At 38.0% G+C, this 26,302-nt stretch overlaps 1 protein-coding gene across 12 annotated transcripts in view; it reads right to left on the bottom strand.

Annotated features, from left to right (window-relative positions):
- Positions 1–231: 231 nt before the first annotated feature.
- Positions 232–26,302, bottom strand: part of ABCB5 (ATP binding cassette subfamily B member 5) — a 50,051-nt gene continuing 23,980 nt past the window's right edge. For 10 of the 12 annotated variants that reach the window (XM_071560882.1, XM_071560887.1, XM_071560894.1 and 7 more), the window contains 19 exons: positions 25,637–25,750; positions 24,662–24,772; positions 22,210–22,335; positions 20,722–20,925; positions 19,349–19,519; positions 16,641–16,802; positions 15,942–16,172; positions 13,957–14,103; positions 13,350–13,454; positions 12,498–12,575; positions 11,352–11,435; positions 9,129–9,332; positions 8,203–8,303; positions 6,921–7,061; positions 6,274–6,430; positions 4,107–4,304; positions 2,990–3,196; positions 1,856–2,002; positions 232–1,326 (listed from right to left, as the gene is read on the bottom strand). In XM_071560882.1, coding sequence (XP_071416983.1) covers positions 1,129–1,326; positions 1,856–2,002; positions 2,990–3,196; positions 4,107–4,304; positions 6,274–6,430; positions 6,921–7,061; positions 8,203–8,303; positions 9,129–9,332; positions 11,352–11,435; positions 12,498–12,575; positions 13,350–13,454; positions 13,957–14,103; positions 15,942–16,172; positions 16,641–16,802; positions 19,349–19,519; positions 20,722–20,925; positions 22,210–22,335; positions 24,662–24,772; positions 25,637–25,750 — 2,886 coding nt within the window. In that variant the 3' untranslated portion in view covers positions 232–1,128. The remainder of the gene's footprint in view (positions 1,327–1,855; positions 2,003–2,989; positions 3,197–4,106; positions 4,305–6,273; positions 6,431–6,920; positions 7,062–8,202; positions 8,304–9,128; positions 9,333–11,351; positions 11,436–12,497; positions 12,576–13,349; positions 13,455–13,956; positions 14,104–15,941; positions 16,173–16,640; positions 16,803–19,348; positions 19,520–20,721; positions 20,926–22,209; positions 22,336–24,661; positions 24,773–25,636; positions 25,751–26,302) is intronic. The other 2 variants (XM_071560890.1, XM_071560893.1) reach the window with 2 other exon arrangements.

Here is a 26,302-nt window from a genome sequence, read left to right as displayed (position 1 = left end):
TCTTCAACTGTTAAAGGATGTATTACACCCTGAGGAATAACCAATTATTAAAGCAGATGTGTAAACAGGTTTTGCCAGCAACTCAAAAAATCTTTAAAATTATTCATAGAATCATTTAGATTGTCAAAGACCCTTTAAATTGTCAAGTCCAACTGTTAACCCAACATTATCAAGTTCACTACTAAACCATGTCCTTAAGTACCATGCCTATTCAAAATAAAGGGTCTCCTATTAAAACCAATTTTAAAATTTTATTTATTTATTTTTTTAAAAAGAAAAGTTATCTCTATGGTTGACATGACTCTGCTTCAGAAGAAGCAGTCTTAGCTCCCCCCCCAAGACTTTTGAAATGACTATGATGAATGCAAATTATGACTAAACTATTAGGTCAGTATTTGAAAAGTACTAAGCAAAACAATGGTGTCTTTTATCTTGATGTGGAAAGCTTGTAACTTTATACAATTATTTTCTGAAACACAATATTGAATCTTCAAGAAGTGTGTGAAGCACAGTAATACCAGAAATGTGGCATAAAGTGGGGAGATAACCTCCAACAATTCTACATATTCACTCCCTTCTCTATAAATTTAATACAAACACTTTTATTTGGAATCTCAGTTGTCAGTAAGAATTGACAGTCATCTTTAACTAAAGACAACTTTATAACTGCATCAGGCTGGTGAATAAACCTGAAGAGCAAACACTAACACCACCTTGCTGTTTATTCATGATGCTTAATCATTATCATACTCTGGTATTGCCTTGGTCCATGGCAGCTGGTATGGTCCAGCATTTGGAGAGCCAGCAAGAGCAGGGTGCCCACCTAAGCTGTGCTGTGGATGAAACTAATTCAAGTCTAGCTCCTTCCAAATCACATGACACTCGAAGCTGCTCAGCACATTCATCCCCTAGGACTGCTCTCTGTGCACCTTCTGTGACCTTCCGTGAGCATGCACTGCTCATTCCCCTGGGTGCATGGGTCAAGGGCTACAGTGGACGCAACAACCAGGCTGCAACACACAGTCCCTGCTTCATCAGCACCCGCAGCCAATGCTAATCCCTCTGTAGGGCTTTTCATGTCATCCCATAAAAAAAAAATTAAAACCTCTGCAAATAATACAAATAATACTAATTAGAGACTTGTGCATTTACAAGGGCATAGTAGTGTCCTTCCTTTGCCAGTAACTGGCTGTGAGTGCCCTGCTCAATCACCCTGCCATTCTGGATCACCACAATGATGTCTGCTGTCTGCACAGTTGACAGGCGATGAGCAATGATGATGCAGGTTCGACCTTGCCGGGCATTATCCAGAGCTTTCTGGACAATCTGCATACAGATATAATGAAAATGCTGTTAGCATAAGGAAAGTCTTCACTTGTCATGGAAACTACATTTGATTTCTCATTCTTTGTTATCACTTGAATACATCTCCCAAGAAATACAAGTCAGTGCATACAGGAGACCCTTATTCTACAGGATTCCTCACTGAGGTATCTGAGCCTGATCAAAGAAGCCTGAGACAGAGAAGTGGTTTCTTGGTCTTCCAGCTTGGCTCAGAACACAGATTCAGTACTTACCATCAAATACAGCTAATAGAAAGACAGCTGAGGAGTATCAGCTGCACATGATGTTTTATACTCAAAGTTTTGTGTTTTTTTTCTATTTGTTTAGTTAGTAGAGGCATACAGCTTCCTAGCATAGTTCAATTCACACCTTTCAGGTGGAAAAGCTACCATGATTCATCTGCTTTGTTTCACAGTTGAGCATTTGTAACACATTTGCATTGATTTTATTCTACAGAAAGCAACTGGCCATGTACATAGACATAAAATTTTACATAATCATCATTACTTGCCTTTTCGCTTTCTGTGTCAAGAGCAGAGGTAGCTTCGTCAAGAAGCAGAACTGCAGGATTACGGACCAGAGCACGAGCAATTGCTATTCTTTGTTTTTGACCTCCAGAAAGTTGGGTTCCTTTATCACCCACCCGGGTATTATATTTCTGGATGTTAAAAAATAAAAATGATCACTTCTGAATACTCTTAAAGGAGGAAGATTAGAAAAGTAAAATTTTATGCATGGGTGTAAAAGTTATTAGTTATTTCCACCTTGAAAGAAAAGACTAGTGTAAGTGGTTTTAATAAAACTACGGCTTTATAAACATCTCTAGTAGAAGGAGTTATATATATAGCCACAGATATTTGTACCTAGTCTGAAAATTTACTCCTTCAAAGACTAGCATATATCTTGAATAGTACCAGCAATGATACAGCAATGAGGTGGCTACAGAGCCTATGATCATAAGAGTAATTAGAGATTTAATGCTTACTGATATACATGAAGAACTTGATCCTGCATTGCTAGTGAATAAAGAATCCCAAATATCACTAGTAGAAATGAAGATGAAATATTTTTCAGCATCATTACATCATTTTCAGGTACACAGAACTACAGTGAAAACAAACTATCAAAACATTTTTCCTTGTTTCAGCCAAATTCCTGGCAGGCATGAAGGTCAAATATGATGTTATTCACTTTTGATTTATTGCCCCTTTGAACTTAAGAAACACTACCTGTGCATGCTTCTTTGATTATAAGAAGACTACTTCATTTAACTAAATTATTTTAGAGAAATAAGATTTCTTTCTTAGAGTAATTTCAGAAGTTTCTGCTGTCAATGGAAAAATATATATAAAAATTATGAGCACTTATTTGTACACAGAGCATCCTCTTATTTCAACACCCAAAATATTCTACTTTGTCTACTACTATATTAGTGGAACAATTGGCTTTTTTTTTTTTGAAATAAAACGGACTTTAAGCTTGAAAGATCCTGACACTTTAAAACATAAATCCTATGCTTTTTCTTATTAAGGGAAACAAATGTGTTTATTGTTAATTTGTTCTATGTACGTGAGCACTACCTAGATTTCTCCATATCATTCCAAATATCTGATCTCACTGTGAAGAGAAGATCACTGTCTCTTACCTCTGGCAGTTGTTCAATGAAGGCATGAATATTTGCTGCTTTAGCTGCTTCTTCAATTTCCTCCTGAGTAACTACCCTACTGTTGTCTCCATATTGAATATTTTCGGCAATGGTGCTGTCAAACAAAATGGGCTCCTGTGACACCAGGCCCAGTCTGGACCTCAGCCATTGTAAATGCAGAGATTTGGTATCAAATCCATCTGCTAGCTAGAAAAAGCAACAGAAACATGATGCCAAGCTGGCTGCAGAGCTCATCCACAGATACACACAGTAAACATGAAACGTGAGTTGTAAGAGGAAGACCATTACGTGTTAGATTCCCAGATGAAATCAAGGAAATATTTTGCATGCAAAATGGAAAAGAACCAGTTAAATAGATGAAATATTTTCTTTCATTAGTTTTTAATTTTGTGGGGGTTTGCTTCCATTTCCCAGCAGATGGAAACAATATGCAGATCACACACTGTTCTTGCAGTCCTTCCAGCTCTTCTGACCATAAGAAGCACGAGGAAGTTGTCCCTCAAGAAGCTGGGCACAACAATAAATATGCTCTGCTGGAGGGCTTTAACTCAATCTTACAACCTTCAAGATTGTTTCTTTAGACTTTCTATACCATTAACAGTGATTGCATCAAAAAGCCCACTGCAACCTTTTGATGGTGACACAGTAACATCTATGTGAGATTACATTTGTGTTATCTGAAGCAGGTATCCATGTCCCTAATTTGCAAATTCATATTGGCAAGAAAGCTTACAAACTGACAGGCAAGAGACATAAGTGTTATGCCCATGTGACCAGGGTGGGAGCAGATTTGGGGAAGCAATGCAGTTTGACATAGTCATTCCTTTCCCTGAAGAGATCTGTGCCCTGAGCCTTCACACCATGCCAACACAGGTGCCAGAGCTGCTACATGTGGGTAAATGCACAGGGCAAGCAATGACAGGGATTTTGGGATTGTCTACAACTTCACTGGAGCCAAAAACTCAGTAACCCACACCACTAAAAAAGGAATCTCAACAGAGATACTGCCATGATTGTCAGATGCCTATGAAAACTTGAAAGATGAAGAGTCCTGTAGATTTAGCTGTTATTAATAGCCACACAAGTCTATTTTTACCACTTGTCCTTCCACAGGGTCATAAAATCTCTCCAAGAGCTGAATGGATGTGCTTTTGCCACAGCCGCTGCTTCCTACTAATGCCAGAGTCTGTCCTTTGTTAACCTTCACACTGAGTCCTTGCAAAACTTGAACTTCTGGCCTTGTTGGATATACAAAATGGATGTTTCTGAATTCAACATTGCCTTCAAAATGGCTCTGAAAAGCAGTAGAGATTTTACATGCTTCTATTAATGTTTATTAGTTTGAAATATAGCAAAACTTGTTAAGACTTGGTTATTAAAGTGAGAGAACTGAGAAAGTCTGAGAGGGTGTTTTCAAAAGTGCTTTTGAAGTGCTTTTACATATTGAATTAAGTGTAGTACTATTAATTACAGGATGATCTGCAGATGTAAGTCACTAGATCCTTATGGAGGAGTTTTCTGTGTGTCTCGTACCTATTTTTTCACTTCATCTTTGAAAAGAATATCATTAGACAAATAAAAAACATTTGAATTTTTAATTTCTAACACATTTAATTGAAGCTTTTCTGCTTGATATAAACGATATCATTTGCTTTCCTGATCTCAGACAGCAGTTTGAGTGAATGCAACACAAGGTCAAAATCAGAGATTAAGATAGCAGAGCTGAATTTTTCAGTAGGTAATTCACTGGCATGTAGGACAAGCTGCGCTTGAAAAAGATTTGATAGTTGTTAATTATCCACTCTAGTGAGGCTAATATTTAAAGACAAGTGGAAGAAAGGGGGCACATACTGAGGCAGTTGTCTCTCCTGTTCTTTAGGGTATGAGTCAGCCCTATGTCCATACTTGCAGCATTGCTAGTACAATGCTCTCACAGAAAGTGATGACCTCATTTATTGGGCTCAAAGTCACAGGCATCACTGGTATTCAAGTCTAGTATATATGGTTTCAAGAGGATATGCAAGTGTGCTCAGAATTTTAAAGGCTGAAAAATCCTGTGTATAAACTTAAAGTTAGAGAAACTGGATAATGGCTTCCTAAGTACAGGCTAGCATCTGAAACATACACGGGAAGTTATTTATAAACTTAGATGAAACTGGATGTGCAAATGTACTCCTCCCAGAACATATAAATTGAAATATTTCATGCAGAAATTTGATAAGTACTGAGGTCAGTCTTCCTAATGAAAATTTTGGTTTAGACGTTAGGGGCTTTTGGGGATTTTTTGAGTGTGTTTTGTGTTTTTACTTTTCATTGTTTGTTTTTCTTTGTTGTGTCATTCCCCCACTTCCTCCTCCCCAACTTTAGAGAAAAACAAATTATTCATTAAGTTCACTTTGACTTTACAAACACACATTTTTACTTGTAAGTGTTTCCACTGTTAGAACAGGATGGATTTTGTCAAAATAGTTCTGTCTCTAAAGGAACTTGCCTAAACGAATTTGTATTTTATTTCTCCTATAAACCCTTACAAAGACAATGCAACATTTATTGGAACTGACATTATCAGTGTTTTCCTGAAATGATATAAGATGTGGATCAGTAGAATGAAAAGGGTTTTTTTTCTTATTTAAGGCAAAACCAACGTATAGACTATACACTTTTGACTGAAATCCAGAAATAACACAGTCCCTAAATGAGAGAGTACCACTACTTTATATAATATCTGGTTTTTCATAGAATCATAGAATGCATAGGGTTGGAACGGACCATAAGGATCATCTAGTTCCTATCCCCCTGTCATGGACACAGACACCTTCTACAACCACAGGTTGCTCATAGGTGCATTCAGCTTGGCCTTGAACACCTCCAGGGATCAGCATCCACAATGTCTCTGGGCAACCTGTTACAGTGTCTCACCACCCTCTTTTTCCTAGCATCTAATCTAAACTTACTCTCAGTTTGAAGTTATTTACCACTTGTCCTGTCACTACATGCCCTTGTAAATAGTCTCTCTCCATCTTTCTTTTATACTCCTTTCAGGATGCAATTTGGTCACCCTAACTTTGTCACCTTTTGGGACACACTAAAAACTATAAAACTATGAATACAGTTGCAGACAATAAACCATTATTAATTTAGTTGATTACAATATTTTTTCTGAAAAAAAGAACCCCTCCCAAGCCCCGCCCCCCCCCCCCCCCCAATCCAAATAAATCCTAAAATCCCCCAAGACCTCATGCCAAAATAGCCGCAATGCTTACCAGTTTTTCACCTTCTTCACTATAACTGTCAATTAGAGGTTTTCTGTCTAAAAGTTGAAAGATTCTTTGGGCTGACATTTTAGCTTTGCCATAGTCTGGTGCCAGAGAAGCAGACTGACCAACATTCATAGCTGCAAATATGACAGAAGAGAAGACTCTAAAAAGCAAAAGACAAAGCAGATTAATTTCAGGGAGAACAATGCATTCATTTCTGTAAATGTGTAAAACAAACCTTCAGGATAAAATATTTCATCATCTTTAGGTTATGGCATTTCCAGAGCTCCCCACCACCTAAAATGTCATCCAGTATTAGGAAGTTTATTCATTCCCACAGCTACTTTTTTGATGAACAGTGATATCATATCACATCTCCGTGTAATACCCTTTGCCTCAAAGGTACATCAAGGGCTAAAGGCTTTTCCAGAGTAGGTATGCTGACCTTGCTTCTCACTCTTGCTGCTTCGCTGCCCATATATTCACCTTTCCCCAAAACAGCCTTTATGCACAAAGAACACTCATAACAAGACTGAATTCCTGAATTTATATGCCCCATTACTTCTGTAATTTGATAAAATAATTTTTATGCATCGAAATCACTATCCTATGTACTGGTTTTGGGGTTTTTATATTTTATAAAGTATACTCACATAAATACATTTTCAAAGTTGGTCAGACAATTAGCAATGAGCCATGCCCCAAATCTGAAGACTGCAGCATTAATAAGGTAGTTTGCACTCTGAGCTACTCCATAATTAAATCCATAGAAAGGAGCTTTTTTCAGAGAATCTCTGATAAAGAAAGAGACTTCATATAAATAAAAGAGAAACAACAGATAATGGGGGATACTCAGACTTCTGGATTAAATTTTTGAAGCAATACAGCTCACCTGAAAACACAACAAATCAGCCCAGAACACATGCACATTCACAACAACCTCTATCAGACCCTTAAAAGCCCCCCACTTCGTGACACAGAAATGCCCTTAGGACAGAAAACTATGAGATCCTTGATCCTCAGTTATGTTAATTTGAATCCCTTTCCTTTGTTTTTATAGGGGGACAGGTCACCAGAGCAGCTAAAGTAAAATAAATTCATGGCTACTCCATATGACCCCTTTTATTAAGGAAACAAGGGGGCTCCAGGGTTGTCTAAGAGCCCCCTTGTGGGCTTCTGCTAGGTCATCCCATCTGAGCAGAGACATCTCATCCTGATTCAGAGAGGGGCCATAATGCTGGGTATTCCCTACAAGGATTCAGAGTAAGACACTATTTTTCATACCAACGCTCTGGAGAAGCTTCATTTTGTGTGGCTAATGGAACATACACCAAATCAGAGTCTAGAAGCCTCTTGGCCTTCATTGTTTCAGATGCTCTCTGAGGAAGAGGAAGTCTCATTTCTAGTCTGAACTATAAATCAGAGACCTGTGACAGTCTAGCCTAGCATCCTGCCCAAATCTGGCCTATTACGAGTTCACTAGACATTGAATTTTAACACTGTTTTGGCTGAGGACAGATTGCAGTACATTATTTTCAGTTCCTTTACACTAGTTATTTTGGTGGGGTAGAGAAACAAATTAGATTTTGGGCTATTTTGTTTAAATAAAACAGAGCAAGGAAAGTCTTGTATCCCTGGTGATTCAAATGCATTTTGGCGAAGACAAGTCAGTGGGATGTAGCAGATCAAATAAGGGAAACATATGAAGTTCATTTCAAGGTTTCAAAGTCATATGAGGGGAATAAAACATTTATATTATAAATGGTGTGGCGGAACTATCTGTTCCTGAGTTAAGTAATATCAGTGAAATACACTGAAATGGAGGGAAAGTATGTCCTATATTATAGGTATATGCACGCAAACACAGTATTCTGTAATACATGTGCAGTGTAAAGAGTACTAAGAAAGAATTATTAAAAAAATAAAAATGCCCACCTATATGGACCGTTCAAACTAGTAACATATTTTTCATAAAATGCTTCTTCCCTGGTCAGCGAAGCTATAGTTCTTATGTTTTCAACCGATTCTGTTGAAATCTAAATTAGGAGATAAAACAAATATGATGTCATCCCTTACAATTGCAATCTACAACTTATCTCCCAAACACTTGATCTCTTCTCTAGTATTTATTGTTTTAGATCAGAAAGCGCTTGCTTAACAGAGAAGACCAAAGTCTATTTTCAGGTGAAGGAAAGCCCCAAGCAATGAAATTATTCACCCCACGGTTGTGAGACATGGTGGGAGCTGAAGCCATCAACATATCTGAGTTCAGAACCTTGGGCCAGCACACCAGAAGCATTCAGCAGCATCTGCTCTAAACCTTGGGTTGTGGCCCTGATGAATTAAACTCCATTTAAAAAAATAAGAAGCAACATCAGTCACCTGGACATAGCTTACTCTATTTCATGGACTGCTCTGTTTCCTGGAAGAATGCTATCAAGTGAATGAAGGCAGTACCCTGAAACTCTCGAGTGCTTTAATGGTTTGCCTTTATGACAGAATAAAAAAGTATCAAGATTGCAATGCTTCTGGCTGCAGCAGAATAGTGGAGAGCTACATTGCTCACCCTAGGCACAAAGCACACCAGTACTGGGGCTATTGCTACAGCTGTCATTGCACAGAAATCTGCTATGGAGACTTTCAAATGTATTTCTATTGTTTAATTTACAGATGGCTTGTGTAATCTGTGTTTTGCTTTTCTTGGAGATGTATCAACATTCCCCTCAAACCCCACGCTGCCTTGTCCCCTCTACCTCTCTTCATTTATCTTGCACAATTGAGTCAGCTATAATATAACTACAATGTTGTCCTTAAAAAGTGATCTCACACCATAATCCTGTCATTAAAATTAAAGAACTTACTCTTCCAGCCTCTTCCAAAGCTTTTTGATCTTTTGCAGCATGACCAGACATGGACTTCACACTCACAGCATTTGTAACAATAATGTAAGGAATGCAGGCCAGGATAAGCAAGGTTAACTGCCAGCCATATACAAATGCAATAATGATGGCAGTCACAAGGGTAAAGACAGCCATAGTCATCAGTGCAAGTCGGCTTCCGGTTGCCTAAGAAAACCCCAGAAACCCCCCACAAACTTGTAATTAGATTTTTCCTTTTATTACTTGTATCACCACTTCAAATTACTATATAGTCAAGGCCAAAGGTTCAGCTGAAAAATGAAACTATGTGCAGTCTGTGTGTAGACATTTTGTACCTACTTATGTAAGCATTCCTAGAGATTCCTCATTTCTGCCAGCATTCAGGCCTTTAAGATTTGTTAAAGTAGTCTAAAGAGTTGCTCAAAACAGTTGCCTAATAAATTATGTATCTGAGACTACTACCCAAGGCACAGAAGACTGTCACCACTGTCACAGTAAGGGCAAGTTGGTGGTTGGGTGTCCAGCATTAGGCGAGGGGACTTGATTGTAACAACGGCTATCCACTGACCCGGCACACTAACAGGGGTGGAAGAGACTCATCCTCAAGTTCTCAACTGCTGCACTTTGGGTTGGGTTCTCAGATGAAAAAAGCAACAAAAAAAAAACAACAGAAAACCCCAAAACAAATTTGGCTACCCTGCAGAAATGTTTTATCTCAGTGGAATAACAAGTAGAAAGGATAAACTGCTACTGAAGAATGCCCATCTCCTCCCAACCAGTGTAACCTTCTCATCAAAAACATTTTAGGATGAGAGATGATTATCATCCAGAATCTGGGTGGGTTCTAATCTGCAGAACAGAGTTCTGCAAACAGCCCTGTGGATATAGTTCATCTTCCAAAATTTGGCAGGATGGAAAAAAAAGCTAACAAACCTTGGGCGGGAAGCAAATATTCTTTCTTCTCTTGCCAAAGACTTTTTTACCCTGAAAAGGCTTTTCTTGTTCAATAAAATTTAAAATAGTAATAAGTAAACCAATGCCAAAATGAATTGTTGCCATATGTTCTAGGGGGTGCACATAAAGATAGATTTGACAACTTCAGCCAGTGCAGCATGAGGTACGGTACTGACTTACTGACAATCTGCAGCAGTCCATAGAACACAATAGCTTTGGAGACCAATATCATACCTTTAGTTAGTTGTTTTTTTGTAATTAGGGGACAGTATGCACCCTTTCTTGCTACTGTCCTGTCAGAGTGAAATAGTTCAGTGCCACCGAAACAAACTGAAACTTTTAAAAGACGAAAACAACTAAATTTTGTCAAAGACTATTTTCTCACTGCAAGCCCATAATGAAGGAGGACAAAAGAGAAATAAAAGACCATGGAGACTGAAAAATTTAGGGATTAAAGGATTTTTGATGTATGAATTTGAAAGGGGGGGGGGGTTGGGGAGGGGAAGACACCTTTAAACAAACTAGGACATTTTTCCCCTCAAGTTCTGCAGTGATTTCTCCTACCCTCTATTCCACCACCACCCCCAAAGAGAAGGGAATAAACAGAGATGTTTGGCAGATTGTCAGTGTTTGTTGATGTGGTGAACAGTCAGAGGAATTGTGTAGAATTTGCCATATTCTTCTGTCAGTGTCCAATTGCCACCTCTTCCATACCAGCACCTTGAGTTATTCCCTTCCTTGGCCCTTGCCCTCCCTAGTGTTTCTTATTAATGCAAGGGTATTTCTTACAGTTTGGTCTGTTTTTAGTGAAGCAAATTCTGTGGGGATGGGAAGAAGTATTCTCTTCATTGAGGTCATTAAGGGTTTGTATCATTTGCAGATGTACTCAGATGACACCCACAAGGTGTAAAAACCGAGTGTTCAATGACTGTATTTCAAGCACATAGGCAGATTTCACTTTGCATGGTGAAATGGTCTATGGTTATTATATACTTAGTTTAAAGACTTGTAGGGATGAACAGGAAAGGTACATGAACATCTGCTGGATTTTTGATAGTGCTTGCAAATTATCAGCCAGGAAACCACTTCCAGTGTGTCTGCAGCATGTTACGTAAATGCATCTGCGAGACCATGCAGTAGGTTTACTTCCTTGTGTTCTGAAATAATCTTGTTGTCCCTTGCCAATAACAATTAATATTTGTAAGGAAAAAAATTACTTCAAAAGCACACACACAAAAAGAATCAACATACCCCTTTGACCTGGGAAGCATCTGTAGCAAGACGAGTTAGTAAAACACCAACAGCATTTTTCTGATCATCATACCATCCAATCTCCTGTAAGAAAAGACATTGAGTTTTCTTTCAAAAATAACAAGAAAGCACAAGTCATGATGGCTAACTGAATATTTTTTCTCTGTATACAACCTTCCCAAGCGAGCTAAAAGAAAAAGCTTAAAAAGCATTTTTCTTTTGAGAACATCTATTTGTTCACAATCAAAGGGTTATAAGCTGAGATATTTCTCTGGATGTGCCTATTTTGAAACTTTTATTATAAACTCCTTTTACTCAGACATTCCTTGGGTCTGAAGAGGTTTACTGCTCTCTTCTTAGAAATTACCTATTCCATCAACCATAGAATCATATAATATCCTGAGCTGAAAAGGACCCACATGGATTTGTACATACTAAAAAAAAAAATGATGCCCTTTTACTTCCAAAGGCTATGACAGGTGTTTTCTTCTTTACCAATTTATTGTCTTCTAGTCCCTTTCAGATGTTTCTATGGACACACAGGTTCTTGTTCCCAGTGGGTGTGTGGAGTGTCAAGTTATGCATTCACAGAATTCTGTGATACTCAAAACTTCTATGCAAGTAATAAAATCACAAAATTTAAAAGGAAGGGCTTAACATAAATAATTTAACTCTTCTCATGGGTAACAGGGAAAACTGATTTTATTTTCTGTAAAAATTATCAGATTTTCCATTTGCTATGCATTCCCTTATGTATCTAAATATAAATAACTAAGTGGATTAGACTTACATTTATATATTACATATTTGTATCACAACTACCCAGGCAAAGGGAGATAAAACTTTTTTTGGTCATTGTTGCACACACAGACAGCTGCACACTCTGTGCATATTAGCATGCCAGAAATATGCATGTTTGCAATGACTATCCTTCAAAATTAGACTATTTGCAGAAGCAGCATTCAGCCAAATTACACATGGATTAGGAGATTTTTTGGGAGAATCAGTTTTTCCTAAGCTAGTGGTAAGAGAGACATGTTTCTGTTTCCTTTTCTCCAGATCACACAGTTGAAACACAATGTATACCTTATAAGAGACTGCAAAAGGCACCTGGCTCTCTTGACACCCTAGCTACATAATTCATACCTGCTGAAGTAATGCTCTGAAGGACAAAGAGCGCAGTCTCATTGTTAGCATTTCTCCAGACTTCCCAAACATGAATCCCTGAGGGAGGAAAAAGAGTGACATTTTCTCATCTGATGCTGTAACTCCGTTAATAAATCTGCACAACAAAAACAATTACAACAAAAAGCCTCCTACAAACCCCTGTGTCCTGGGAAAAGCACCATTCACATACTTGGAACCTAAAACTCTGTTTTCCCACAGAAAGGGAGCAACATAGTGAAGAAAGCAGAAGCTTCATTGTACTACTTCATTCCTATGCTCCAGCAGCATTACAAGATAAAACAACCTAATCCAGTCACTGGCCTCCCTGCTCTGACTGCTACCAGAGACATTCATTCACAGTAGTCATACCAAGGGATTTTATGATATGGGTATCGATGGGTGCGAAGCATTTCCTGCAATCTGTGAAGGAGTTGTAAGAGGACAGCAAATGGAGTTTACTTGATGTTATGGAAAGCACTGCCTGCTATGGAAAGTCTATTTTGTACTTACTTTGGCAAGAGACTATACACTGTCAGTGAGAAATGTCAGTATTAACTTTGACTTTTAAGGTCAGACTCTCAACTTTGATTTCAATCATGCTGAATTCACATTGCCTTCAGTGGCTTATTTAAGCCAAGACCAAATATAGACATACGTCTTTAAGTAAACATAACCATAAACCCCACATATCTCAGAAAGAGCCCTGGCACTTCTGCATATTTTTGTAAGCTCTGATTGGTGTTTTGCTTCTCAGACTCCATTGATATGTGTTATACCTGCAGCCTGCTGGGGAATTAAGAACTTTTAACATTTCAGTGTAGTGACACTTACTTGGATTATGTATGCTGCTAAGGTAATCACTCCAAGTAAAAGAAACATTAAAGAAAGTACCAAAGTGTTTTTACTCCTCTTTACTGGATCTCTTTCTTGAAAAGCCTATGTGAAGAAAAAAACCCAAAACCCACAAAAATGAGTACACAGACAAGTATCAGTTACATAAACCAGCCTTCATCTCAAGAAGCTTGTCTACTTTAATTTCTCTTAGCAAGTATCCTGACTCCTGAAATCAGTCTGCAGTTAGCTTTTTGTTGAGAATGAGGACACAGTCCAGCTTTCCATTTAATCTACAACACACTGATTTGTTATCCCAGCTCCATCAGTGTTCCTCCTCTCCTCTCTAGTCAGATGCAGTTCCACCATGCTCCACCTCCAGAGGATCCCTTTAACATTTTTCAGTGGATTCATTTATACAAGTTAATCCCATCCAGAGACTTACATAGGAAGAACTGGCTGAATAGTTGAGCATGAGGGAAGCTCAGGACTGCAATGTTCATTTTCTTCAAAAACCCCACTCCAAACAAAAACCAAACAAACTCAAAAACTGAAGCATCCAGAACCCCCAAACAAAACAAAAGAAAAAAAACACCAAAAAACTTACCCCAATGATTTTTCCAAATATAACAGCAAATGCAGGATGGACCCCACCTATGACAGCAGCAGCAATCACTCCCAGTAGTACATAGAGCCACTCAGGTTTGTTCAGAGCCAGGATTCTTGAGTAAGGCACATCAGGAAGATTTTCTTTCTAAAAGAAAAGAAAAGAATCAGTAAAAAGCTGCAAGTTTTCCTTGGAAAGTTGCAGAATATAAAATTCCCCAGACAGTAGGCTTTGAGCAGTGTAGTGTCTTGATAAACAGCTGAAAGCCTTTTTTGTGCACTCAGAATGAGCAAACATACTGGAAGTCTTGCTTTGTCGTTTCATATCCTAGAACGTCAACTGCACTGTAAAAATTTGGAGGCAAAAACTCAACAAAAGGCTAAATTGTGAGGGGAGAAGGGCTGGGACAGTTAATTGAAAATCAAATGGGACTGGTCAGCATGAACGGCAACCAACATTGCAATTGTTACAAAGAACTGAAAGACTCACTGTTCAGAGCACAGAAAAGATGCCTCCAGTTGAGCTAAATGCTAGTGGGCTGGCAGTAGTACAGTTGGGGTAGAGAGGTCATTCTTCTCTTTTGCAAACTATAGCCTATGCATCATTACCAAAAGCATGAAAGAGGCATATATGAGTCACTTAGCCTGTACTTGCTTTGAAAGTACAAAAAATGTCCTGTCCTGCTCTATGAATTCATTCAAGTGCCTATGTCTCCACAGGGGGAATTCTGGAAAAGCAGAAAATGAAAACATTGGAAATGATACAAAATATTAGTCAGGATTACAAGCAAGTTGCTCTTACTTCCTAGTTATTTTATTTCATGTTTCAGATGCTGCATGAGGGTGGCTAACCCTCAACTATAAAAGTGAGCTGATCTTTCTGAAATAATTACAGCTGCTGGGTGCTTAACTTCTTAATTTTTTCTGAATGTGATGAATATTAAAGTCTTGAGCATAAACACCCACTACTTCCTCTGAGGTCTTAAGCAGTATTAATACACAGCCAAAAAGTGTCTTTTGAAGCTGCATAACTTTTTATGTGATAATGGGATTGGATCCAGCTCCTTCATTCTATTTTAAATATGTATTAGCTGGAAGCTATATTTTAGTGAGAAGGAATATCTATAGAGAAGAAAATTATAATAAGACTTCCATAAGTATTTTAAATAATTAGATGATGTATTACAGACAAGATCCTAATATCCATAGATTTTAAAAAATTCTGTTTTACCTTGGAATTTATATTTTATTTCTTCACTTAAAGGGTCCTGAAATCAAGTAAAAAACTAAATAAAAAAAATAAGTCCATCAAACTTTTACTCAACTTTGACAGAACAAAGTTGTTTCTAAAACCTGAGCTTCCTATATGACTTTTATTTCTGTATGACATTTGTCAACTAAACTGTTTTATCTGGAAAAACCCCTCCAGAACCGGAACATATACTAAGACAGAGAGAATAATGGATCTTTTATTTTAAATGTTCTTCAAAATATTAGTGTTTTGATTTTTTTTTATTTGACATAAATGTAGTATGATACTCCAAAGTGCCTTGAATTTTGGTATGCACAGCTCAGGGATTACATTATTCACCAACATCTGCTGCAGTGTGTACTGGGGAGTAAAAAATCTTGCAAATGAAATCTCACAACTAATTTTAATTAGATATAATTAAAATATTAATAACATTGAAATAATACAGTTAATTGTATTAAGCATGATAAAACAATAACACAAGTTTTTTCCAGTTCCATGCTAACTTAGTAATGTTAAAAGGAAGATTTTTGATAAAAGAAATTACAGTCTCCAGATTCCAAGGAAAAATGCTCAATCTGGTGTGTACTGACTGTAATACCATCAGACTAAAGGTTGTCTGGCAGCCAGCTATTGAAAAGTAAACAGTTACATGCTTTTTGTTCTTGCTGTTTTCTGGGAGGTTTTTTGTTTATATTATCGTTAAAATTATAAAGTGAAGTTCTAATACCAACCTCTAGTTCCTTTTTCTTCTTTTTTCCAAAGGACTTCTTAGATGAACACTTCTTGCTTTTGTATATACTGGATCTTCTTCTGATGCTGCCTCTCTCAGGGATCACAGATTCGTCAAAATGATCTTGAAAAGTTAGCTCTTCGACAAGACTTACATTTTCCTCATATTGTTCAGCCTCTGTGCCTTCACTGTCTTCTGATGTACCATCATCTTGAACATCATTGCTACAACCCTAATGACAATTCAGGGTATACAGTTACAAGGCATTTTGAGTAGAAAGAAGAGTAAGTTTTTTTCTCATGAATACTGCTGTTTCTGTTGTGGGATTACTGTTGCCTATAGGCCACATTATTTCAGTCTGCAATGCTAGAGCAGTGAATTACTGGACCTTATTCCCCCGCCCCCCTCCTTTCTAAGCAGCTTATGGAATCCATCTTAAATCTAACACCTCTGTGGTTATACCATAGTTACATAGTCTGTGCGTTCAACTCACTTGTGCTTTTGACATATTGGGTTGTGTAATTATGAAACACTTATGGGTAAACTCCCACAAATTGCAAGCCTGTGTCTGTGACCAGACTAGAGTGACTGAGCAGCTGTCAGCTGGACAACATGCAGGAGCTAGAGAGGAAATGCTTCCATCTATCATCATTCACAGCTTTGTAAAATGAAGAAAGAAAATAAATAAATTCACCCTCACCTGTTGTGTTACAAGAGAATAGTAGACTCCCTTCTGCAACATGAGTTCACTATGTGTTCCTTGTTCAACCACGACACCTTTCTCAAATCCAGCAATAGTGTCAGCAGTCCTGATGGTAGACAGTCTGTGAGCAATCACAATGGTGGTACGTCCAGCCCGAGCCTTACAGAAATGAAAAAAAACCCCCGAATTTACAGATGTGCAAGAAAACAGCTTAGAAGTAAAACAAAGTAATTTTAGTCATTCATAATATAAAAGAAATTAAATTTCAATAATAATTCTTTCTTCTAAAGGAAAAGATTTTTTCTTCCTGGTTTCTTGTCTCTTGTTTAGCAGTCTAAGAACACTTTCATTTGACTAATTCAGGCAGAGAAAGCCACATTAATTCTTTTTAGACAGACAAGATAGGTATTAAAGACAACAAGGTTATTGGACTTTTTATGAAACTTGAACTGTTGGAGCTAAAGTGCTTTATAAAGTGTTTCCATGTGTGTGCAAGGATGAGAGGGAAACAGTGAGAAAGTTAGATCTTTCTGAAAATAAAGCTAGGATAGCAAGTATATAAAGAACAGATATTTTCTTTATATACTGTCCATGCATATTTTTGGAAGTACAACAACAGCATGATTTCTGACAAGACTAAGCAGGAAAGCATAGAGTGAAGCACAACTAGGGTCAGAAATGGATTAGAGACACTTCCTAAAGCACTCTCCCAGTCTTTTGAAATGAACCAATTTGACAACAAATCCTGCTGGGATTTGGCAGAGAGAGCTGCTGAAGTCCCACTTAGCAGGTTACATGTTCCGCCTCTCTCCAGCTCCCTGACGCAGACTAGCGGCACACACAGTCCACATGCAGCAAACTAACATGTGCCAGCTTGCAACTTCTGTAGAGGTCAGCTTCCCTTGTCCTTGATGCCTAGAGCAGATGGTGGCTTGGAGGTAGGAGGAGAAATCCAAGGGGACCTCAAGTAACAAGTATGCTCTGTAGTCCAGAGGCCTGCTGGAAGTTACTTGTTACATCATATGGGCACAGGAAGAGGGGCATGAAGAAGATAAGGGCAGCTGCAGCAGATGAGTACTTCCACAGAAATTTGAATTCTTCCACTATGCCTACCATCATGTTCTCATGGATCTGATGAAGTCACTCAAAGCCTGCCACAGGAGATCTGCAGTGTTGTTTTCATGCTTGTGCCCTAATGCACAGTGCCTTCAGCACTGCAGCTGGGAGCTGTGATCAGAACAAGCAAAATGCTTGAAAAGATTCAAACTCATCTGAAAAACAGCAGACTACAGGCAGGTGCAGTCTGCTTGTACATGACTGTTCAGAAACAGTGAGCACTAATGAGGTTAATATTTCTGCTCTTCAGCTGTAAAAATAATGAACAGTATCAGCACCATTTTTCCACTCAAGGATGTTGAAAAGAAATTTGGAAATCCCATTTGAGGACTAGACTGATGGACATCAGAAAGCTGTGAAAAGATGATTAAGTTACAATTCAGGGCTAATTTTCATGTGCCCTGGGAACATGCTGAAGGATGAGGAATTCTATATAAAACAATCCACTTAATTGAGTGATCTCCCTCTATGTTATGCATTAAATGAACAAATAAGCTTCGAGAAAAGGTATTTAATCATGCAATTAAAAATACACAGAATAAAGCTAAACTGTGTCTGAAGCAGTAATTTTTTAATATTAAATTCTGCAGTAATTATATCATGGATATACAAGTTAGATTATGACTATTACTTCTGCATCTACATGTTACTTCAATACTAGTATCAGTAGAAGCATGTGAATATAACAGCTACATTTTGCCTCAGGTTTAAATTGACTGGCAATGAAAATGGCAAATTCTGTGTTTCCCTTAAGTAAGACTAGCAATTTCTATCTCTCTGCATAACTACTGGAACAAAAAGCAAAATTTTTTCACTTTGTTTTTGAAAATACGTGAAAATAAATATTAGACATAAGAAAAAACATTGAAGCCCAATCATGAAATTCTTTTTCAGTCAGAGCCTTTAGGTCCCACTACATGTTGGTGGAAACTGTTGATGAAAGATGGCTGTGAAGAAAGTATTGTGTACTGATCAGACATGGGTAAAAGCTCTGACAGCTCTGCTCTGCAGCAGCACCCACACTAGAGCTGTGGGGCTGAGAAAAACAGGTGTGGGACAGAAACTAATATATTTGTAACTGACTCTGCTTTTGTCTTGTGGTTTGCACTGTCTCTAAAAAATAAATGGCTAAATCCCAAGAGCTTTCTGAAAATTATAAAGCAATTATTCAATGAAGAACAAATACTAGGAATATCATATATGCATTTCTATTAATCTACCTGAAGAACGCTATTCAGTCCTCATACCATGACATGATAAGATGCCTTCAATATGTGACCAGCAAATGAGCAATTATGATTTGAGAAAGGGAGTGCAGGACACCTAATTTGCAGTTCTACATGACTAAGTGTATTCATAATTAGTAATAATGCAAAACCAAAACTGCTAAAAAACAAACATGATTTCCATGTAAATTTTTCATAGTTCAAATTCCCTGTTAAAACACTGAAATTGATATCCATCCAAATTTTGCTTTCCAGTGTCCTTGATTGCAACAGAAAACTGCACTGAAAATTGTACATTCATTTTTCTTAAGTGCTGCTGCACCTTTACATGGCAGCTGGTAATTTCAGTAACTTGAATCCTACCTTATCAAGAGCTGCTTGTACTATAGATTCACTCTGAGTATCTAATGCAGATGTAGCTTCATCCAGAAGAAGAATTTTGGGATTTCTTGCTAGGGCACGGGCAATAGCTATTCGCTGCTTCTGTCCTCCACTCAGCTGAGCCCCTCTTTCACCTACTATGGTGTTAAATTTCTGAGAAAGAAGAGAACAAAACAGAAGTTGTGAGACATCTCAAATGAAACCCTCGCCCCTATATGCCATGTAAATACTCAGCTTCTAGACAAGAGGTAGCTTGTTGACAGGCAGAGCAAACATGGACTGTATCCATCCAACTAGTCCTTAGCCAAACTTTCCTACCCACACTGCATACTATATGCCTAACTTTGAACTTATGGTTCTTTAAAGACATGATCTTTACTGCTCACTCAGAGAGTGCTCCAAACCTTGGGTTTTGTCAGACAAGCCTGTAAAAGGCATCTCTGTATTTACTGAGGACTGCCTACCTTTCCAAAAGTCTTTGAATAAATAGGGGCACACCAGGACCTATAAAGTTGCATCCTGAACCTGAGACATCCCACTTGGAGCCATGGTTTGGTTCTTACTGACTGCATCACTTACTCCAAAGCGGCAAGTCTCAAAATCCACTGTTAGCCTTTTATTATACAGCTGTTTAAGAGTAAATATGACCAACTAACTCTTTCTGAGAAGAGGGATCCTTGGAACAGACATGTTGAAAATGGCACATGCTTGAGAGATGGGGGCCAGGCTCTCTAAAGCAGCAGAAGGATTTGAAATAAAATCTCAGGTGGGCACTTTCCCCACATTTTAACTACAGGAATAAAAGGAAGGACATATTATTCATTTATGAGGATGTGTTTTGAATGACTGATCTCACTTCCCACCCCAACCCTAAAAGGAGTAAGGCTCAAAAGCTGTGAGTCTCAGACAGAGGGACAGCTCAAGCTCCTAGCTGCTAAAAAGGGTCTTGGTTCAGGGAATGCTTCTTTACTTCCACTCAGTTCACCCATTTCCTATCAAATGTATGGACAGCTCCTGACAAAGGGTTTTGGATTTCTGGATCTTCTCTTTAAAAGCCCAACTCTTCCCATGTCTCATGAAATGGTTAGGGATGGCAATATAGCTGTGAAGCTTTCTTTATCCTAAGTTAAGGCATTGAAATTTTTTCCCAGACTTAGGCACAAGTCCTTTGAGAGCAATCAAAGGCACAGTATCTAGTTGAAAAACTGCCTAAACTGAAAGCTGCTAGAGGTTATAAGAGTATTTTGAGATGCTATACTATATGGTAAATTCCCATGCTCTTCTCCTCAGAAAAAAAGGACACTGGCCTAAATGGACCTTCCATTCTTACACTCAAAAGAAGTTCAAGAACTTACATCAGGCAGTCTAGATATAAAGTCAAAAGCATTGGCTTCCTTGGCTGCTCGCTCAATTTCAGCATCAGAAATGTCTCCTCTGCCATAGCGAATGTTCTCAGCTATTGTGGTTGCAAACAAAACAGGCTCCTGACTCACAATACCAATATTTTCTCGTAGCCACTTTACATTAAGTGTCCGAATATCCCGACCATCTAAGGTAATCTGGGAGGGAAACAGTATGTCAAAGAAGTTGAAAAAAATGCACTGTGTTCGTAATAAAGCAACTAATTACCAGTACTTGAGTATCAGCTACTAGGTCAAGAAAGAAAAAACAATGTTGTCTTAAAGTAGGAAACTGTTGAGGCAGAAGCTAAAACTGCAGTTTTTCTTTCCACGGCACAAGCTGGAAAATGGTGGAGAACAGCATAAACATCGGGTTGTGGTTTGTTTGTTTGTGGGTTTTTTGTTTTGGTTGGTTTTGCTATTCTTTTTGTTTTCTGGTTGACTGTTTTTTTTGAGTTTTTCTTTTTTTCTTTTTTTAATGTTTGTTTTCCCCCAGCAACCATCTTGTTCCTGGCTTAAGACTTTTCTAGCTTCTTTGCATAGCTGTTACCCAGTTCTCATGCCCCTGTGCCAGTTTGTTGTCCTCACAGCCACGGCTACGCAATTGCCTCCATGGCTGTGCTTTACAACAGATCAAAGAAATAGTCCAAGTTGACTTAACAGAAAGGGAAAGTTATTTTTAACCTAGATAATTTGCAATGTGGTCTTATGAACACTGACAGCAAAATGAGGCATTGGGGCAGGAATGAACAGCCACAGAAGCACTAGGTTTAAAAATATGTTGATAACAGCTGTCCTGGCACATTATGCACTGATAGTTCAATGTTTAATATTTGAAATGTTTACCTACATTCAACTAGCAGTAGCAACTATGCTCTACTTCAAATATCAAGGGCAAAAAGTACACTTTCCTTAAAAAACATATTGTTTTCCTTTGAAAATTTCTTATGAGAAGTATTTACCATTTACTGACTGCATTTAGTGTTTAATGGTAAAACAGACATATGATGCATAATGATAGGAGATTTTGCTGTGGGTTAGCAGTGAGAGAAAAAATGAACCAAGCAAACAGCCACTTAAAATAGGAAAACTTGCACCAGATTTTAGTTTATATTCAATGAAAAGGAAGCAAAATACAACAGAATATTTTTGGATTATGCTTTGCTTAAGAAAGTTTACAGAACTTTAAAATTCAATTGTTTTAAATTTTTAAATTATTTTAAATTCAGATCTTGCATTTACTCAAGGGCTTGTGGTACTTGCTATTTGCGGCATAGTACTGTAAGAAGGAGCAGAATAATGAAGTTAAGCCAACAGGAGAAATTATTTGAAACTGTGGAAATATGAAAGGTGTAGAGAGATGCTCAAATTCAGTAAAAAAATGGGAGACTCATGCTTGGTTTAGTAACTCTCAGTTTTTACAGTTCGCATACAGACACTCACTTCTCCCTGGTCAGGATCATAGAATCTCTGCAGCAACTGAACAGTAGTGCTTTTTCCACAGCCACTGGAACCTACTAAAGCAATAGTCTTCCCAGTTTGAACTTTCAAGTTTAGGCCTTTGAGGATCTGGGGAAAAGGGAAAAAGAAACATATCTTAGTTTGACAAGTTTGGTTAAATAACAGTTGGTCAAGATAACTAGCAATAATCCAGGCAGTAGTAAGTGCCGCAGCCTGAAGGTATGGCAATATTCGTAAGTTAATTGTATCTGAGAATATTCTGGAGCACTGATAGGAAAAAGGCTGCATTGTAAAGAGTATTAGTCTTTGAAACAGGATGGTCACATGCAACCTGCTTTTTTGGGAATGGTTCCTGGATCCTTCTGGCTACCAAATCAAGCCTGAGAATTATTTGGAAATATTGATAACTGGAACAGGCCAAGTTCATGCCAAGAAACATTTTAAGAGTTCCCTTGCATAGACCATTGCATTCCAGTGCCTGGGAAAATTCCCCAGCACACTCCAATCCACTAATATAGACACACAGCCACAGTACTATAAACTTGATAGCTCATTTTCTGCAGTTTCTATGATCTGGTAGCAGGCTTGGGATCTTCCATTGTCCTGCTGTCCTCCATTTTCCAATGCTTAGCCAATGGGATAATATTTAATTATGAATCTCACAGAAAAATACTTTTCAGGTGCTAAACATTACCACTGAGAAACAAGCCTGCCTTCTTCTATTTTTAGAATATAAATGGATATTCTGACAAGGTCACTGATGGAAAGCCCTTAGTAAATCCCAATCTTTATTGTTAACAGCCTCAGCAACCAAGGGAGTAGCTACAGGTTAATGGTATCTTTGTTGCTATTTTCACATTTAGGAACACTGTACCTCAAAAGATGTCCATGTCATATACAAGTAATGCTGTGTAGTTGCCAAAATATTTGGCTGCTATGGAAACTGTTCTTGTTTATACCGGGATGATTTATAATTTTGCCTACACATGTTTTTGCAATGAGAGATTTAAATAGTTGCAATATTCCTCTCCTTTCCCTTTATTACATCCAGCAGGGTTTGTATCTCCAAGAAACTGATATCCTGGTGCCTGCATTACCAAGCATGAACTATATTCTGGATACCATAGTATCTCCATATGCAAATATTCACAACCACGTAATAGGCTATTTCTAACTCTTTCATCAGGCAAGGTGTTGCTAAGATTAAAACTAACAATAAATAGACTCCTTAAATCTCTTTAATTTGGTTCAATGTGATTAAGGGAGATTATACTGTGTTTCATCAATTGCTTACAGGATTGTGAATAACTTTTACACAGCTCTGCTGGCTCTATTAAATAACATTGATGCTCCTACAACAGAGAGCTGCTGACTCAGATTTGGGAATGATGACAAATATCTCTTATTTCCCTCCTGTTTAGCATGCAGACCCATAACACAGCTCATTGGCCTGAATAGCATTTTTAGGAAGAAGGATGAAGACTCCCTTCTGTCACTTCATATTTCTGATCCAAGAGGGACAGAAGACGCATTGCACCAATTTCAGTTAGGGAGAAAGTCCATTTCTGAGTCTGCCCTTCAGCTCCTCCAGTGTCCTGGAAACAGATGTGATGCCCAATGGGACAGACCTCAGATGACGGAGGTAAAAAGAGCCATCTGAAGAAATAGCCAGTGATTTGAAGTTGCCTGTTCTTGCCACTAAATCAGCATGTCCTACTTTTAATTGTTGGCATTTGAAATCTCTATTCCAATATTTTCTTCATCAAGTAGCAGCAACAGCATAAAACTCTTTTTTCTTTCACCTTTATCTAGGTGTTCAAAAGATTATAAACTGTTGAATATGGCAGAGAGGTCATACTAACTATGGCCACAAAACTAAACACTGACATGATGCACATAGGTCACTGAGAAGAATTGAATTGGCAAAGAAGAAGGACCACAGTTTATTGAACAGCAATTTTATACATCCACCTGAAATAACTTCTGACTTCTGAGTGTATATTTAGGATGCTACCAATCCATTTGGTAGCATATTGTTGTAAATCTTACCTCACAGATCATTTTTTGCATAAGATATCACAGGAACTCTGAATATTCAAGGACCTGGAAGAAGCAGCTTCCCACCTTAACTGTTTTAACTCTGGAAGCTTTAATGACAGACATATTTTGAAAAATCTTACTTGATTTATCAGAGTGCTTGTTCACAGAAATTGAGACTAGGAACAACACGTATCTTTAGATTTGTCCTGCAGAAGAGAATTCTGAGGAGATAGACAGTGACAATAGGTCTAGAACTTTGTGCACTATTGGGTGAATAATAATGCCCTGTCCTCCAAAACAGGAATGCATTTTGCATTCAAGAACAACAATATAAGACAAAAATATGGACACATGCTGAAGAATTTCAGTATAGTAATCTAAACCAAACACTTACTTTAACATCAGGTCTGGATGGGTAACTGAAATGGATGTTTCTGAATTCAATTTCTCCTATGAGTTTGTCCGGTTTGTAGCCTTCCTTAGAACTGCTATCTATGAGACGTTTCTGGAAAGAGGTTTTAAAAACTGTTATTTCACTTTTGGAACTGTTGCTCCTGCCAGATACATTGTTCTTTATTTTCTCATCTCCTCGTTTACACTGCAGTACACCGCTGCAGAGCTGCTGCATTTTACTTGCAGGATACTGAATACAAGGGAACATGTAACTGTGAATTCTACTTTGGTAAATACAGAAGATTTTCAAATGCAACAAAATCCATAGCAGAAAGTCTGTGACTACAGAAGTTAACTGCACTATCCTGTAGCCAAAACATGGCCCTCAGTAATCTGTACAGGAGGATTTTGCACTCATATCAAGAATGGTGTAGCCATTTCTTCATGAACTTTTTAGTCCTACTTTTCAAAAATATTTTATATACACAGATACGCAATTGCCACATAACACAGCAAGACCAAGATAATATTGTGGAAAAACTTTTCAATAGCAACATCAGCATTACAGATTATTATTATTGTAACTTTCAATAGAAGTACTAATCCCTTCTTCACCAACTCCCCCCACAATAAACCACAGCTCAGCTGAAATTCTGCACATACATTCTTTTAAAAAAAGCAATATAGTGCTTTTCTACTTTCCACCTGGATCTGAAAGTCTAATATGAGAGAAATGCCTCAACCGTGTATCTCAGATACACGTTAGGTTTCCCAGCATTCATTCTAACAAATAAAGAGGTTGTTTTCTTTGTATGAGTGGAAATACTACGGATTTCTGTGGTAGGCATCTGTTGAGTTTATGGTTTGGGGGCTTTAGAGTGCTTTTGTTACATTTCTCAAAGGGGAAAATAAAAAGAATGGGAGGGGAAGTTGAGTGTGGTTGAAGGATTTGCATTCTACATACTTAGATATTTACCTTATTGATAATCTTATATACTTCATAGGCAGCCCCACGTGCCTTAGCCACACTCTCCAGGCTGGGGGCTCCCTGGCCTAGGGAGAAAGCTCCAACGAGCACAGCGAAGAACACCTGGGGGAGATGCAGAGGAGCATTGCAGTTAATGATTACAATGTCACCAGTGCCTAGAGGTGCACTTGAAAGATTTTGGCAATTAACCCCTCACAGGAAAATGAAACACAAAAGTGAAAGGTGGATTTCACAGTGCCTCATGTCCACTCCCCATTTTCCTGGGGTAAATAACTTCTGACATATGCCTTTGTGAAATGCATTACTTTTCTTTTGAATGTTCTTACATTTTCTATTATGTCCAAATATCTTTCTCTGTTGTTTCCAGACATTCCCAAAGTTAGGAGGCTCACAAAATTTAGTCCAGATTTTCTTAACTCACAATTCACTTAACATGCCCTGAAGAACCATATTGAGGAGAGCTCATCAGAAGTCACTCAAGTGTGGAAATTAAGCATGTAGCCAAACTTCTAATGATAATAAGATAGCTAAATGTCCTCAAACCGTTACAAACATAAGACATATTGGAAATCTACTATAAACACACACAGTGAAATGACAAAATGGACAGAAGATATTGTGGTTAAATAAGATCTTGAAAACTTCTCAGTACAC

Source organism: Pithys albifrons, chromosome 7, assembly GCF_047495875.1.
Source record: "Pithys albifrons albifrons isolate INPA30051 chromosome 7, PitAlb_v1, whole genome shotgun sequence".
Taxonomy (NCBI): Eukaryota; Metazoa; Chordata; class Aves; order Passeriformes; family Thamnophilidae; genus Pithys; species Pithys albifrons.
Note: the sequence above shows the minus strand (reverse complement) of the source record. Positions and strands in the feature narration are given on the sequence as shown.